Source organism: Varanus komodoensis, unplaced genomic scaffold (assembly GCF_004798865.1).
Source record: "Varanus komodoensis strain SLA01 unplaced genomic scaffold, ASM479886v1 scaffold21, whole genome shotgun sequence".
Lineage (NCBI taxonomy): Eukaryota > Metazoa > Chordata > Lepidosauria > Squamata > Varanidae > Varanus > Varanus komodoensis.
Genome location: NW_025335589.1, coordinates 11,750,281 through 11,767,679, shown reverse-complemented (window position 1 = coordinate 11,767,679; position 17,399 = coordinate 11,750,281). Strand labels below are relative to the sequence as shown.

The window sequence follows — 17,399 nt, the reverse complement described above, 5'->3', positions numbered from 1 at the left end:
GCTCATTTCACACACTAGCAAAGTAATGCTCAAAATCCTACAAGCTAGGCTCCAGCAGTATGTGGACTGAGAACTACCAAAGTACAAGCAGGGTTTCACAGAGGCAGAGGAACTAGAGATCAAAATGCCAACATATGCTGGATCATGGAGAAAGCTAGGAAGTTCCAGAAAAAAAATCTACTTCTGCTTCACTGAGCATACTACTGATTGTGTGGATCACAACAAACTGTGGCAAGTTCTTAAAGAGATGGGAGTACCAGACCATCCTATTTGTCTCTTCAGAAACCTGTATGTGGGTCAAGAAGCAACAGATAGAACTAGATATGGAACAACCTATTGGTTCAATATTGGGAAAGGAGTATGCAAGGCTGTATATTGTCACCCTGCCTATTTAACTTATACGCAGTGCACATCAAGGGAAAGGCAGGGCTAGATGAATCACAAATTGAAATTAAGATTGCCAGGAAAAATATCAACAACCTCAGATATGCAGGTGATACCACTCTAATGGCAGAAAATGAAGAAGAACTAAAGAGTTTCTTGGTGAGGGTGAAAGAGGAGAGTGCAATAGCTGGCTTGAAACTCAGCATTAAGAAAACTAAGATCATTGCTTCTGGTCCTATCACTTTCTGGAAAATGGGGAAGAAATAGAGGTGGAGACAGATTTTATTTTCTTTATTTTGATGTTCATCAACACATGATGCCTACTAGTATTCTATGCAGAGCTTTCTAAAATATAGGATTATTTAGTCAAGTGAACATCCATTTTAAGTAACCCAAGTTAAACATTGGATTATTATCTCAGAACTAGGCCTAAACTGCTTTGCATTATCTACCTGTATTTTAACTATGACTATAAATTGTCTGAAAATGTTTACTCAAAGTGAGGAAGCAGCAAGTGAAAGAAAGGCAATAAAAAGATTGACCTCTGCAGGGTGCGGTCTCAAGTTGTTTTCAGTCTTAATTTATCAGCATCATGTTGTGAGCATTAGTTTATCCATCAATATATCCAGGGCTTTGTAACTTTTTGGTACTGGTGACACATCATAATATAAGGTTTTGCATTCTGATTTAGGGCATCAAAAGGAAAAAGTCCAGTAGAAAGAGCAAACAAAGCTGTATGGGCTCTCTCCCATACATATAAATATTACAATGTAAACAAACTTGCAAGATAGGACAAAATGATACAGAGATCATTAACGTTATATTTATTTATATTCCAGCTTATACAAACTGGATAGAAGCATAAACATAGTACATTTCTACCATTTTCAACAAAAATATATAACCAATATGTACAATTATTGTATTAAAAATACAAAAGGGATACAGACTCCACCAATGTCTTTCTAAAAGACATACAGGTACAAGTAGTATCAAAAGTATGAGGAAATCACCAGTTAGTTGTACATTCTGCACTTGACATCACAGAGTGAACTGAGATTAGCAGTCCTATGGTCTACAATTACTTAATGCCTATATAACATTTGTGCAACTTGTGATACAGTTAGGTTTGTTCTGTCTTGCTATATGCACATGAGGTCCATAGCCTATATAATGAAACTGGCAAATGCATATTCCATGTAAAATTACAAATGCATAATTGACAATGTGATATATAAGCAAATAGACAAAAAGCCATGATTGCAGGAGAAAGAGAATAATTAAATAAAGCACTGACATTGCTCAATACAGTGAAAAAACACTGCAATTTGATCTTTAGAAGTTGAAGCTATTTACGTTTATCTACTGATCAATATGATCAGCTGAGTTCAATGAAAAAACAAAACAAAAAACCAAGACCAGCAGTTCCTCACAGTTGAGTACTACTCGGATTGGTAGTCTTCACTTTTCCGGAGTCTGTGCAAAACCAACACAAAAATAGAAAGGGGAGGGAGTGTCATTTCTTTTCAGTCATTCAAGGGCTAATAGCAGCTGTGAGCAGGTGATTGCTACCCAGTGGCCTTCTCTGCACATGCAGTATTCCATAAAAGCCATCCATAGTAGTGAATAGTTTTGCACTGCAATGGCCGATTGATCTACAATGATGTTTCTCCTTAAAGGGTTTATTATTTCCTAACGGCAAACCAACAAAAATGAGATTATTTGACTGGCATTAGCTGCAGTGTTCTGAATTGCCTCAACTGTAGTGTTATCATGATCACTTCTGTGTGACAGCAACCATTAGTAAAAGGGAGAAGCTTAAGAAACAGACAGACAGACAGACAGACAGACAGGGGATAGGGGAATTAAAGTAACAAAAATGAGGTTGCCATATGTCATCTGAGTGGGACAAATTTTCTCACTCACCATCCTGTATTCCTCAAGGCACAGGAAAGGGATACAAAACGTTCTCTTTCTCCACTATCTGCAGGAATCAATGAGCCTGCATTATTAAAGATGCAAATTAACAATACCAGCAATTCTAAAAGTTATCAGCTGTGCTTTGAGTGGAACACTAAAAATGAAGCTTGCAGGTCTCCCTGTAGACCATGCCATCTTTACTTAGCCACACTATAACTTTTTTTAAAAAGTAGTCCACACCAGCAACCTTTCTTTAAAGGTATGAAATAATACTGTAATTATGCAGTGTAACATTATCCCCCTCTGAACACAACATTTAGAGTAGCAACAAAGGCATTGTAAACAAGCAAACAAGCACTGTGTACTTGAAGGATTTTAACACATTTTTTCCTTAATAGGTTAAAGGCCAAATGCAGTTAATTAGTTGATCTCATTATCCTAAGGAGGTGAAGTGCTAGGATTGTGATTAAGATCTGTGGAAAAAAAAATTTAAATGCTTCCAGGCATTGGGGAAGTGCAGTCAGAGTTAATCATAATGATGCGTTGATCTTGGAATTTGGAATGATACCGTGTGATGTGGCAGACAGCGACAGTGGTAGCTGGGAGAATGCTGCACTGTGCATTTCAAGCAACACAGTTTGAAAAGTGCCAGGGCGATTTCTTCACAGTATTTCACATGCAAGGGGAAGAAGAGTGAGGGAGGAAGGGGGACAAGAAGCCCCATGCTGCTTTAAGGCAGGGAAGGAGGCAAACAGGTCCACCATCCTTTAATTAGAGTTCCAAGGCTCCTATATTAGGGACTTCATCTTGTGCTCTCCTTTCAGTTGGCTCACTCGGCATCCAGAAGCCCCAGTTCTTAGACGGCAGAGACTTGTTCATCTTCTGCAAACACAACAGGGCAGGAGGGAAAAAATTTCAAGGACTTTAGAACTAATGGAAAAAGAATTTACCTATTTTCTGTTCACATTTTATTTTCATTAAACATTTTGGATAATCTTTTCCCCACTAGATTAACATGTTACTGATTGCGTGCAAAAACTGCTCTGACATTTCCACTTGAATTTCATCAAATCAGACTGTTAATTTGCTCACCTGTTAATCAACATTTTACTCAATAAGGATCTAATTTATACACATTCGTCACAATCATTGTTGTTAGTCACGAAGTCGTGTCCGACCCATCGCGACCCCATGGACAACACTCCTCCAGGCCTTCCTGTCCTCCACCATCCCCCGGAGTCCATTTAAGCTCACAGACAATCATTAAGTACCCCCACTAACAGTGCAGATCTCTCTCTGATTTTAAACAAACAAACAAAACAAAAAAAAGTTGAGCATTCTGCCTATGGAAGCTCCATCTCAGAACTGCTGTACACCACACCAAAACAAACACCAAAATCTGGTATGGGCTTTTAAAATCCAGGAAGTCAGGTTGATATGGAGGAACCTAGCATATCTACCATAAAACAGCCATTTGGATAGCTGTTATTTCACAAGAAACCATTTGGCAACAATGGAATGTTGCCTGTAAAAGAAAAAAAAATATTCTCTTTTCTTACTTTTGAGCTCAGAGCCCGATACAGGTGCACATTTTTTCCTTGGACCCGTCCCATCTCTACTGGGACAAAAGCACTTTGGGAAACGCCTCCCTTACTTATGTTCATAACATGATAAGATGTTTACCATCCTCCTCTGTGGAAAACCCTTGAGACTGATAGTGAGCAAGATGTGGGTCTGAATCATTTGGTTTGTGCCACTGAGGTTTGCTAACAGGCCTGCTAGATGAATGACCCTGTGATTGCGGCTGTGATGCTGAAACTGAAGTCCCAGGGGCTTCACTTGACCGTGCCACCATCCTAGACCTCTGAAGTGCTACGTTGTAATCTGGAGGTTTTCGGGCTGGGTGGGAAACTCCTTCTGCAAAGTCAATAGGTATTCCTACATAACCAGGCGGAGTTGGTGGTGGTTCACGATAGCGGCCCTCTTTTCGAGCTGTAGTAAAATAGCACATTGTCAGCAACCATTTCCACATATTTGTTGCAACATTATGTATTCATGTACTTGGCTCTAATAAGCCATAATGCTGTTAGCTTGATGTGCTTCCAAAGGAATGCAGACTTCGAAACATGTTGGCATTAAAACAACACAGTCACAGGTTAAGTTTGTTTGCATCAGAACCTTCCTATTAAAGTAAATGGGATCTAAGAATGCTTGATTCTGACTGGATTGTGCTGCTATTTCCCCACATCCCTGCAAATTGAGAGAGAGAGGAGGAAGGATGTATGGATGGATGGATGCGGGAGGGGGGGGAGATTCATACATAGTACAGAGATACTTGCAAAGCTACAGAAGAGGGCAAACAGAAAAATAATGAGAGAAGGTATATAAATCCTTAGCCAATTATAGAAACAAGCTTGTGCTAAGACTTGAATTATACATGCAAGGCATGATGACATTTTGAGAAAGAATCACAAGCTTAGCTTTGTAAAGAGCACAGCTGATAAAGAGACACTGTGCAGCACAGGACATATATGTTTGTGTTTTCATCTTTTAGTAAAGAAACAGTAACTCATTTTGCATCTTGGAATATTTTGCAGAAATACATTTGTTTATATAAAGTTATCATATTCAGAATTCTATTCTGGAAAGATTCCTGTCCATCCCATTTCTCTTACCATACTTCAAGAAAATCAATATGAAAAAAGTCATGGTCATTCTACAAGTAATATAGCATATATGCATTCTTCAAGTATTGTGTTTTGCACTCCATGCTTATGTATTATTATTTTTAAACCATCTAGTCTCTCTTTCAAAAAAAACAAGTTTTCCAAGGTAGTTTGAAAAATAACAGAAAACAGATGCGTGTAATAGCTTTAAGAAGACAAGGGAAATGAAGATATAAAAATCCAGGAAGTAAAATATTTGGGGTTAGCAAAAATGGGGAAACAGGACATATTTTCGGAGAAAAAACCTTCCTCCCTAAAATGTGCTTTTCATTATGGCAAGGGGTCAGGGAATAGATTGGGTAGAATCATCCATCCTGACAGAGTGAAGGCAGAAAGCACTGCCTTCATAAAATGGTTTCATTGTATGATTGCACAGTTAAATTATCAGGCAGCCTTGCCAGAGTGAGGGCAATGCTACTTCTTCTTTTGCTTTGGTTATTAATGTAATCACACAGCCAACTTATATCCCTCTGTACGTGATGGATTAATTTTGTGTGGTTGCTTTAGAAAGAATCCACAGAAGCAAGTTGAGGGAAACTGTAGCCGTGAAAAAGAGGTGACCAGCACTTGAAAAAATGGAAGGATACCATTTCAGTTTTTCTGCAGAGATCTCTGCTTTGAACCCAATTTTTTAATGAATGAAGACCTAAAAACACACCAGACTGCACCTAATAAAGAAATCAACTTTCCAGTATATGCAAATCTTTGTGTACAAGAAAGTAGCTATTAGTTTTCTTTTTCCTTTCGAGCAACTAGGAAGGGTCAAATGAAATAACATTGGTGTTGAATAATTTGGATTTGGGCATATAATCCTTAAATGGTCCAACAGCAAAAAAAGAAAGAAGGGATACAATTAATACTGGACCATTCCTGAATAAGGTATCCAGTGTTCCTAAAGTTGTCTTTCAAGTTTAAGAAGTAACCTTTCCCTCTCCCCGTATTTCTACTAAAGTTTACAAGTTTACACCTATCCTTTCTAAATAACAATCTAGTCACCAGCATCTGTGGAAGATGAAGGCATGAAGAAAAGGCATAATGTCAATAAATAAACCATTCTAAAACCATTTAAAATAACCTAACTTCCTATGGCAAGGTTTATTCCTTTTTAATCTCTAATCACTAATACTATCATCTTCACATGTCAGTATCTAGTCACTAAGAAGAAACTTGTGAAATTATAGTCCACATAAATATAGTTGACAGAGCACTCCAGAAGAACAAATGCTTAACAATGTTATTACCAACACAGAGAAGATGTGGGGGGAAAGCACCAATATACAAGAGCCATGTTTGAGGGCTGGCCTAAACATATTAACAAGCTGGAATAGAGAACCTGAGCTTGTGTTAATGACTGAAATATATAGAAGCTGGGGAAGCTATGTAATTAACAAAAACTGAAATGGATTATCTGCAACAGGAAGCATCACTTTTCACTATATAAATAGCTTTACTGACAAAAGCAAAACACAAGAAAAGATAATGAATTAGCTATACGTTTCACTTTTTAAAAAGACTGAAGAAAATATTTATACAATTAATACATATTTACAGCAATTATGTAGGATACTTTGTGGTAAACAAAGTTAAACTTACCAATAAGACCCTTTGTATTACTTGTTGACACAGCTATATGAGCTGGCATGGAAACTGGCTTTGAATCCTCTGTTGTTAGAGATGTTATGCTACTGGTTTCAGCTTCAATTGACACATCCTTCCCACCCCTCCGTTTTATGGTACCTGTATCACCTTCAGAGTCCTCTCCCCAGTAGCCTGTGGAGGATGCCCAGCTTGCTCTGGACTGTGCTTGTTCAAGGCCCTCCCTACCTTGACTCTGCCTGCCATACTTTGTGCCATGATCGGAGAACATCATCGGGTCCATGTGGCTGCCTGAGGCCCACAGTCCTGCCCCATCGCCTGAACTATCGAAATGAGCATGTCCAAAAGGAAGTGTCTCCCAACTTCGCTGGTGCTGTATTGTCTGTATGTTGTCATGGGAACCACTTGAGCAAGAAGTCCAACTGCCACGGCCACTATCTGCTGCATCAAGTGATGCTCGATCTCCCTGATCCTGTGACAGCTCCTCTGTACTGGGAGAAGAAAGCATGGTTGCCCCAGCATACAAGCCTCTGTTTTCTGACAGTGCTGCATAGGAACTAAAAAGGACACAGGAATGAAAAAATTAAGAGGTGTAATCCTATGACATAGCCACTGGCAACTGACAAATAAAAAAACGGTAGAATGCTGATTTTTGTACCGCAAGTGGAGGGTGAATTTCGTATTTATTCTCCCAGCAATAAATGCACACAAAAGCTATAGCATGTTCCCCCATCGCAATCTGCTGCATTTACGCACACTGTTTTGTTCCATTTCATGTACAAAGCAGTTAACTCTAAGATAGCTATGGGCAATACTGCAACAGTTGCTGAACAGGCATCTGAAAAAGCTATAATGATGCTTTGTGAAATAGCATGCTGAAAGTCCAGAGAGGCATTAATTCCTGACAGGATGTGGAGCAGGCAAGGGACTTAGGAGCACATGTCTTCCACCTCCATCCTAGCCCTTTCATCTTGTGAAGAAGAAAAGTGAGCCCTGCTTTAGCTCACTGGTTTGAATATGGAATCTTCCTACATTTCACAGTGTGATTGGATACTTGACCTGGAGAAACCCATGGGGCCACAAGTAGTTCCTATTTTCCATCTTGGAAAATATATGATGGGAACATGTTAGTGTAGCACCAGAAGCTCAATTTGAAATGGGTCAAAATATTTTTAAAAGAGTTTCCATATGATATTCATAAAATAAAAATATTTGAAGAGTTAAGAATCAGACAGGACTTAGTCTTCAACCCATGTTTCACTATTTTCACCTGTTAGTGAGATGTATGCTCATAGCTAAATATCAATATTCAATTCAGCCTTGAAATCATGTTTGTTTATATTATTGCCATAATACTATTCTGGAGTATAAAGATACAACTTTTCTTTGACAATTGCTAGAGTGACACTGTGCAAAAAAGTCACTAACACCTGTTCTCAAGAGTAAAGAGAGAATCAGGCAGGTGAAGAGCATTCATAAATGGACTGTCTCACCCCCACACCATCCAATAAGGTAATTACCACAAGGTGTCCTGTGGGAAGAATTCCAGGAGACATGGAAGCAAAGATCAACTTAGACCCCTGTTCCTGACAGACTTTCCCTCTCCCCACTCCCTCCCTCCTCAGGACAGATCTTTAGGAGTTGTCATTGTTACTATTGCTCATACTGGTTTTGATTAAAGTATTGCTGTCCTACTTGCAAGCCACCTTGGAAAGAGAGAGAGGCATAACTGCAAAATATAAGACAAAAGTCACCTAAAGTGCTAGACTAGGTAATTAATAAATATAACTACATAGGCATGGATTTCCTACCCTAGGCTGTACTGATCTGGTTCAATCATGGCTCTTCTGTCCATCCTGCCCACTCCAAGGTTAGTCTCCACAATGCTGACAGAGTGCCTCTGTCTCCTTTCATCATGCAGTGATACTGGCATAGAATCAAATGAAGAATTGCTGACAATGCTAGATCTGGAAGAAATTTCACTGTGACCAGAGTCTGAAAAGTTATCCACTGTGCCACTGAGAGCCAGAGTATAACCTGCCCAGGAAAAAGAGTAATTTTAATAAATCACAAGATCTGCACAATAAACTTTCTAGTGTTTAACATTTGAAATATATAGTCCCTGTATCTTTTAAATTGCACTCTGTTTTTCTGAGAACAATAGCGTGAAATGGGACAATTATTACATCATCTTACTTCCAAGATGGAAGCTTGGGACAGGGGCAGAATGAAAAATACAAAATCAAATTACCTTTGCTAGTGCAGCAATAGTTTTTGCAATGTAAACATTACCAGACCAATACAATGAGATTTATGTTACACGGTATTAGATATTAGTGATATCCTTATATGTTGCTATCCATTGCTTATGCTGTGGTGTGTTCTTGAGTGCATGAAAAGATTTGCTTTTCTATACATTTGGGTATAAAACAAACAACAGATTTATTGAATACTACAATTTTTCCTCTTTTGTTTTAGTGGAGCTGATGAACAGTTTCTGCTGTGATGATTTAGAATGTTATTTCCTGTCTTTGTATGACACATTACACACATTTCTCTTAACATGTTGTTTCCTATACAACCAATTCCATAATTCTAAATAATATTCTATGTGCATGCATGCACCTGTGTGTATATATGTATACGTGTGCGAGTGTGTTTCTATCTACCCAACTTACAAAACTGTATGCATTTTCTGATCTAAACCACATGTTATAAGCAACTGTGTACCTGTTGTTGTTGTTGTTATATGCTGTCAAGTCATCTCTGACTTACTGAGACTCTAGGAAGGAATGTCCTCCAAAAAACTAAGCAAAGTGAAAAGCTGCTTTAAAAAGCTGTTATTGATAGTGATGGGAAGAAGCTGAGGCATAATATGTTTGAAACATGGGTGGGAGGAGCCAATGAGCTGGATTTCAAGCACAAACACAACAGAAAAAGGTTAGCGCACACCTCCCACTGCTGCTTGTCCATCAAAGGGAGGGGAAGCATGGATAGGGTAGGCAGGAAATGAGAAAGAGGCTCAAGAGGATGTTAGGAAAGCAGCAACACACACACACACAAAAGAAAAAGAGGGAGAAGAAATGCACGGAGGTTTGAGGAGGAAGAGAGATTGGAACGCAGGTAAAATTATCTTAGAGGTCATGAGGGGGGAGAGAGAGAGAAAGAGAAAGAATCTGAGCTCAATGGCAGTCAAAAGGGTACTGAGGGGACTGGGTGGGAGCCCCTTCCCATACTTCCTGGGAATAGGAAGAGAAGGGGCTCCCACCCTCACAAAATGCTAAGCTATTGACATTTTCTCCTGATCCAGGCTCTCTGTGTGATACTCAGAGATCACAAAGAAGTACAAGCAGTTTGGCTTTCACTTGTTGCTTAAAATTTTAAAAGGAAACTGTACTAGATAAATATTAATACTTGAATAACTTAAAAGATTTAATCTGAGTAGCAATACTAACAACTCACAGAACTTCTTTGGGCAACATGGAATGCAGAAACAATTCATGTTCCTGACTTGTATGCTTCCAGAGTAAGGTGTGAAGGGGGAACCCATGCATTTACCTCACGGGCAAGTTGCAGGAGTTCCAATGTGTGTGCAATTCTATTGTCTTCCAGAAGACAGTTCTTCCTCTCCACATTAGATCAAAAATGCAGTTACTTGTGCACCCACTGTTCATACCTTACAATACACAAAAGCTGCCTTCAACAACTGAAAAACCAGAATTCAGCTTCACATTAGCATTTTCCTGGTTCATGTGTTAAACAGGAATGATTGTTTTCAAGGAACTCCAGTCTGATGCTAAACAAACCAGAAATACCATCCAAGTTTGTTTATTCAGCAACTGACCAGAGTTGCTTTTAACACAATCCCTGCTTGTCACACAATGATAGGCCAGGAAACTACTAAAGCAGATATACTCTTTTCCATTCCTCATTCTAGCCATGCAGAAGGAGTAGGAAAAAGAACGAACCATGAGAATACTTGAGGCTAGCAATTCGCATGGTCAGACAGCATGTTTATGCATGTAATGCTAACTCCTGCCTTAGTGCCTTCATGTGAAATGAACCACTGCGTTTGTATAAAAAATAAACTCTTTCATATCAAACCACATGCAGTGATTTCAGACATGTTCACTCGACAAACCACCTTCTATAACATGAAGCAAAATACTCCATGTCAGAGATGGGGAATGACTGGCACACAGATGTTTCTCCCATCTAACCTGCGGAGCCTCAAGAGGAATGGTCAGCTCTTTCCAGGGCTGCCCAAGTCTTCATTTCCCTGTCAGAACAACAAGCAGTAAACAAACCACAAACAAACCCAAAGATGCAGCCTTATTTGCAAAATTATGTTTTTAGGGAATGGCTTTTCAAGCAAAAACATGGTTGTGTTTGTGGCATCTTAACAAGCTTAAAACTATGAATAATGGTTTTTATTAAAGATGACTGTCACTAACAATCATCTTTAATAATAAGGAGAGACAACATTAGAGGAATGAGAAGTATTTTAAGACATGTACCTTTCCTTGGAGAGCTCTGGGGAGAAGTGGGAGGGGAAGATAGCTGTGAAGAGGCATTTGAAATAGTATCCTCAGCCTGCTTCTTATGACGGTCTAAACTTCCCTCTTCAGAGAGTGAAAGAATTTTCTTTAAAGCTTGTGGGGAATTTATACCTACAAGAAAAAACAAAACGAGATCCACACAGAGATGAAGGCCATTCAATTGACAGCATTCCATAGACTACTGATATCACAATAACTAATTACATTTTAACTCACCCTTTGTCCATGGAGCATAGGTCGATGGACATTACTCACTCATGCTTAATTTTCACAACTATCCTGTAACTTTTTGCAAAGAGTAACTGTCTGAGCTCACCCACTGAAGCCAGGCCTCTCTTTCCCCACAATTCATAATTTATTCTAATTCTGATAGAAGATACTGTTTGTTAATGTTAAAAGCAAATCTAAATGCAATAATGCAATCCTTGTGAGCCGCCCCGAGGCTTCGGCGATGGGCGCGGCATAGAAATGTTATAAATAAATAAATTCTCAAATAAACTGCTACAATATTAGATGCATGTTTCATTTCTTGTTTTATATTCACTTGAAAAATGTGGTTATGTCCTAATGTTTAGCTATTTAAAACACTGGCTTTTAGCTTACATTCCAGCTTATCCACTCCTCAGGCTCAAAAGTGAGACAGACACCTGCTAGTTTTTTAAGTGCTGAACAGCAATAGAATTTAGAACATCACTGGTAACTTAACTGAATGCAAGTATAATTTTTTACATGTTCAAGCCTAAAGTTAGCAAGGGATAGAACTAAAGTAAATACAAACTTGCAAATACAGCTGTCAGATACCAGACCAGGAGCAATGGTTAGATTGCTGAAATGTCCTGAACTATAAATAAATGTAAGTTTAGATATTAGCTACGTCTTGCTTTTAGTCAATGTTTAGACATACCCATCCTGATAAATGTAAACGAGGAATCTTCCTGAAAAAAATGCAGTGCTAAAGGCTTGTATCTGTAGTGAGATATTTAGGAGTACATTTGCCTTAAGCTGTAGTTCCCAATTCAATAAGCAATATGTACTTGTAAATGTCTTTCAGCACACCTATCTTGGTGCACTATATTGGCTGTCTGATTGTCTACCAGTGCAGTACGGCAAGAAAGGGAGCATCAGTCCAGGAAAAATGGCAACAAATCCCTGTATCCATAATGAAGGCAAGGTTTTGTTCTTTCCTCAGTGACACAGGCTTTATGATGCTGTGACATAATTATACTGGCTACATGGTCTTTCAATGGCTGTGATCATATAGCCAGCAAGGAATGCCAAAGAAGCTGCCAAAAAGGTTCAGTAAACAGGGGCAAACAGGGCAACCTGGGGGTTTTCAGGGAATACACCTGGTGCTCCCAAAACTCTTTTAGCATTAGGGTTAGGGTTAAACAGTCAAAATTGTTATCCCCTAATTCAGCAAAGCTTAACTTTCACCGGGCCCTACTGATTATCAAAAGCTTATTCCAAGTTCCAATAATGTGAAAAAGTATCACATTATATTGGAAAAAATATCAATAATTTACAGGTCTGAATATCATGATTGTAGGTACATGAGAGAGTAACAGAACCAATGATGCAATTAACAAAATCAGAAATTTATAAACTTTCAAAAGTGTTAGTTTAAGGCTCAAGGATATGAATGCCTTCCTGATTAAACCAAGCTTATAAAAGCAAATTTAGGAATATAATTAATTTTATATTAACACAGGCTGGAAACTATCAGAGAGTGAGTTCTATTTCTAATAACTCCATTATCTGATGAACAACACTTTATAAAGATTAAAAAATAATAATTGAACAAAATTATAATGGTTTGGCTACACTTTTAAACTGTGTCTTGCCAATCAAAAAAAGACAGCAATTAAGATTTATTTATTGTTATTTGCCATTGCTTAAATAAATTTACTTATTGTATGAAAATGCAACACAGAAACATCACATAACCATTTGAATTAAAAAATACTCTTAAGAATTTGTTTTAACAACATGAAATTTTTTTCTACAAAATGGAATACCTGTAGGACTTACCAAAAGGAGGAAGGTCCTTGACTGGCACTTTCTTACGAGAGGGATAAAGTGATACAGCAGGGACCTGTAATGCTTGGTTTGCTTTGTGCTGCTGCTGCTGCTGCTGCACCACCTTTTGCTGGATCCCTGACCTATGTGCAACTGGGGATGTTTCAGGCTTTCCAGACCGTTTTTCACCTGGAGTCTTGGGTACTTAAGCAAAAAGCAGAATTTAAACTACGTTAAGATTCTAGTGGCGACTGTCTCAGGAGTCCTTAGATTTTGCAACAAAGGGTACACAGAACAATGATAAAAATGTGTAACTAGAAATACGAAAACAAAGTATTTTAGTTCTAAAATCTTTGCTTATTTAAGTGAGAATGCATTAGTCAACTGTAATCATAAACTGTGTAAACATGAACTGTATAAACATAAAGTAGCATAGTAATCATTGATAGGTTGCTAGCTGTGAACAGCTTGATTAGGAAAACATAATTCTCTCAACAATGTCATATCCAAGCCTAAGCCTTTGTGATAGTTAAGCTACAAGACTAAATAAAAATATAATAGCAGCTTATCTGCCACAACTTTGCATACACTGACCAGGTTGGTTCCCAATTAACTGTAGGTAAGATTGCTGCCTTAGATTTTTTTCGGTTCTTAAATCCTAACAGGAGGAGTTATTTGCCAGAAATACTGCTTTCCTCTCCCCTCCCTATTTCATTTTCACTTGTTATCATGTCTAGTGGATTGTGAGCATACTTATTATTCTCTAAAGTGCTTAGAAAATGTAAAGTATTTCTGTAAGTATTAAAACAATAGTAAGTGGAAATGGTTTAGTCTTGTCTTCTCTCTCCTATTTAAAGGTTACTTAATACAGGTTGCCAAAGTAGAAGGAGTAAAGACAGCAACAACCTGCAGCTAAACAGACTACAGCAAGATGGTTGGCTGTAGACCACTCCGCCCCTCTCAACACACACACCACCTTTTAACCTGCTAGAAAGGATTTCTCAACTGAGTACATGGTATAGTATATCCTGCCACAGAACAGTGAGATGGCTACACAAATCCCTTTCTTTATGTCAAGAATAATTGTATGATAGCTTGCCTCTCAGTTGTTAAGTGATAATTGAATGGTTTGGCAATAGGATGCAAAAAGATTTGAAAGACAAAATCTAACAGTTTTATTAAGTTATGATGAGACCCTTCTCACAATTTTAGGACAAGCTTGATGACTGCAATTACCACATTAGTCTGTACTTCTATTCCATGACCACAGTAATATCACAAATAAAACAAATACTTTCCATTGAAACAAGCTTCCCCAGTCTGGCAGCCTCCAAATGTCCTGGGGACTAGAGATTCTAAGAAGCTATGAAGGCTACACTAGAAAGATGTCCTGTGATGGCCCACTCTAAGGATTTATAAAGACACAAATACTTCTCCATGGCCAAATAGTTCCCGATGAAGGGAGGCATAAGGAAATACTGATATTGTATATTATAACTTGCAGCCCTCCTGTTGTTTTGACTTACAATTTCCATCAGTCCTAGCATAGCCGAGAGATAATCACCAGTTGCAATCAAAACATCTAAAAGGTCACAAGTTGCTACCATTGTTTTATAGAGTATGCTACTTAACAGGAAAAAAATGTGCTCACGTGTATTGCTAGCTGGTTCACATTGCAAGGAGAGTGCTTGGAGGCTCTCTTCATCCATTTCCAGGTCCAAATTAGACAGATACTGCTTGACTTTCCTTGCCATCTGGGCATCTTCATATAGCTTTTTGGCATTGAGGAAGGAGCTGCGACGGACCCGCTTTTTGTGTCCACCTGTTTGTGCAACATCAAGTACTGCTGTGTTTGTACTACCTTGACTAAGAGACCTGAGGTGAAGGAAGACAAGATGACAAATGTGTAACTTAGTTCATCACTGCATCTTTCAATGAATTTGAAACATGCAAAGATGAATTGTCAGTCTATGGTCAAAGCTCACATGCCTCATTCAAGTAAGTCATACAACTAAAACGGGAAAGGATACAAATCAAAAACACTTGGACATTCAATTTTAAAGGTGTGTATTCATTCATTACATACACATTGAATGGGAGGTATGCATTCATTGAAATAAATCACTGGGACTCTGCTGAAAATAGGAGTTTCTGCATCACTGACGAAATAGTCAAAATATATTTTCTCACAGTACAGTATTTCTAGTTCAGGAACATTAAGGTAGGCTCATGCAGGAAGATGTGCCCAACCACTAAATGATGGGCAAGCCTCATGGAGAAATTAAAATCAGGTAGCTCAAAATTTGGCAGGAAATACTTGCTGTATATTCTGGGGAAACTATTAAAAGATCTAATCATTTTCTAGGGAACCAAAGGGCACCCTGTATTTTCATTCCCTCCATTTTTCCCAGTTAAATAGGCTATCTTTTTAAAAGGATTATTAGTTAATGAAGAAACAGCATGCAAATTTGGATGTTTTTATGTATGGGAAATATTTTGCTTCTAATTTGTTAACAGCAAAAATGAAAGCTGAATTGTAGAAAGAATATTTAGTTAGTTGAGCTGTAAAAGAACATTGTAATTAAATGTGCAATGCATGTGGTTTTTTCTGTTTCTATTTGTTTATGAAACATACACAATTATTTTTGATTGTGATCTGAACCACCCTCACGCAACCCATTTTGGAACACCTTTCCCACTGAGACTGGTTATATGTAGAAGACAATTTTTGGGTTGCTAGGTCAGACCAAGAAGTCTCATTACTTGCATTTCTTAAAAGTTCCACAGTTTTTGGATTTACAACCTCAAGCAAAGCAGCACTGGGATTAAATCTGATGCAAGTACAGAAGGGTTAACAAAAGGAAATAAAACAGCAGGATATCAGAAAATTAGGGGAAGCAGGTAGGATAAAATGCAGATGTTCAGAAAAGAATGGCTGTCTGTATGTGTTCTCTCCAACCACTTACCCCAGACTCCTCCACTTCTTCTTCCTGCAAGTGAGAGCCATGAGTATTGAAGCATGGATTTAAGGAAGAGACAGAGAAAGATTATAAGCTCAGAAGAAAAGGATCAGACTTCAGGATAAGCAGTACCAGAAAGCCCAGGACAGCCTTCTCTCAGGCACTCAGTCAAAACAATACACACTAGTACAGTGTATCAAATATTATAGTATAGCTTAGTTTGCACTAAATCTACATTGTATTACTTAATAACCTTTAATATAAGCCAGTAATCTAAAATTTGAAATTAATTGTGTTTCCATTCTCGCTTTCCCATATTCCACATAATATACTTTCATTTAAAACAATGTCTGAATTCAATACACATTTCATATACATTGCATCATGTTGATTATTTTAAAATTTTGCTACTGATTTAATGCTAATCACATGCATAACTACCTTTATTTAAATAAGAATGAACATCAGCAAGCAATTATTTCCCTCCTGCTCTATGACCTTAAAGCCATGAATATAGTATCAGTTCTACCATTGCAGACAAAAACTGCCTTAGTCAGAAGGAATTATTTGACTGGCAACTCCCCCTCCCGCAAAAAAAAAAAAAAAAAAGCTGACCAGTTTATATATTACTAATGTTGTTGAAAAAGTCACTGCTTGTTTTTAGGTGATATATACGAGAATATCCCATTAATAATATAATCAAATAATATATTATTTTAATTATATGCAACCAGTTGTATGGGGAAATAGTTGCCTTTCTGATTCTAGAACATAAGATAATCTTTTTATTATTATTATTTTTCGGTGAGGGGGACCCACATGAGTATTTAGCATGTCAACAGTTACGTTTTTAAGTATATATCAGTTAGACAATAAACTAGTATAACAGCACTAGAATAAAATAATAGCTGGATAGATTTTATATATATTTCAAATCCATTTCTGTAGATCAAAACAGACTCACCTAGTTCTGAACATTAAAGCAGGATCCATATTAACAGAAGCCATTCGACCCACATGGCGAATCTCTTTTGCAATCATGCGTAGTTTCTCAAAATTAACCAACCCTTCTACTTTGGAGTCATTTCCTGCATTGCCAAAAAATTAAAGGTAAAAATACAATATTCTGCCATTAGGGAAAACTCCTCCAAAATGCTCAGTACACCAATGATAGGCAATCTTTTAACCTCCAGATACTTGGGAGTACAACTCTCATAAACGATGCTAGCTGGGGTTTA

General features: G+C 37.9%; 1 protein-coding gene across 11 annotated transcripts in view; it reads right to left on the bottom strand.

The window, feature by feature from the left end:
- Positions 1-1,185: 1,185 nt before the first annotated feature.
- RAPGEF2 (Rap guanine nucleotide exchange factor 2) overlaps positions 1,186-17,399 on the bottom strand; it is a 174,835-nt gene continuing 158,621 nt past the window's right edge. For 6 of the 11 annotated variants that reach the window (XM_044430651.1, XM_044430652.1, XM_044430654.1 and 3 more), the window contains 9 exons: positions 17,126-17,249; positions 16,168-16,191; positions 14,853-15,076; positions 13,214-13,405; positions 11,144-11,296; positions 8,438-8,663; positions 6,624-7,183; positions 3,988-4,296; positions 1,186-3,186 (listed from right to left, as the gene is read on the bottom strand). In XM_044430651.1, the coding sequence (XP_044286586.1) occupies positions 3,161-3,186; positions 3,988-4,296; positions 6,624-7,183; positions 8,438-8,663; positions 11,144-11,296; positions 13,214-13,405; positions 14,853-15,076; positions 16,168-16,191; positions 17,126-17,249 (1,838 nt within the window). In that variant the 3' untranslated portion in view covers positions 1,186-3,160. Of the gene's footprint in view, positions 3,187-3,987; positions 4,297-6,623; positions 7,184-8,437; positions 8,664-11,143; positions 11,297-13,213; positions 13,406-14,852; positions 15,077-16,167; positions 16,192-17,125; positions 17,250-17,399 lie in introns of those variants that run through there. The other 5 variants (XR_006414779.1, XR_006414777.1, XR_006414778.1 and 2 more) reach the window with 5 other exon arrangements.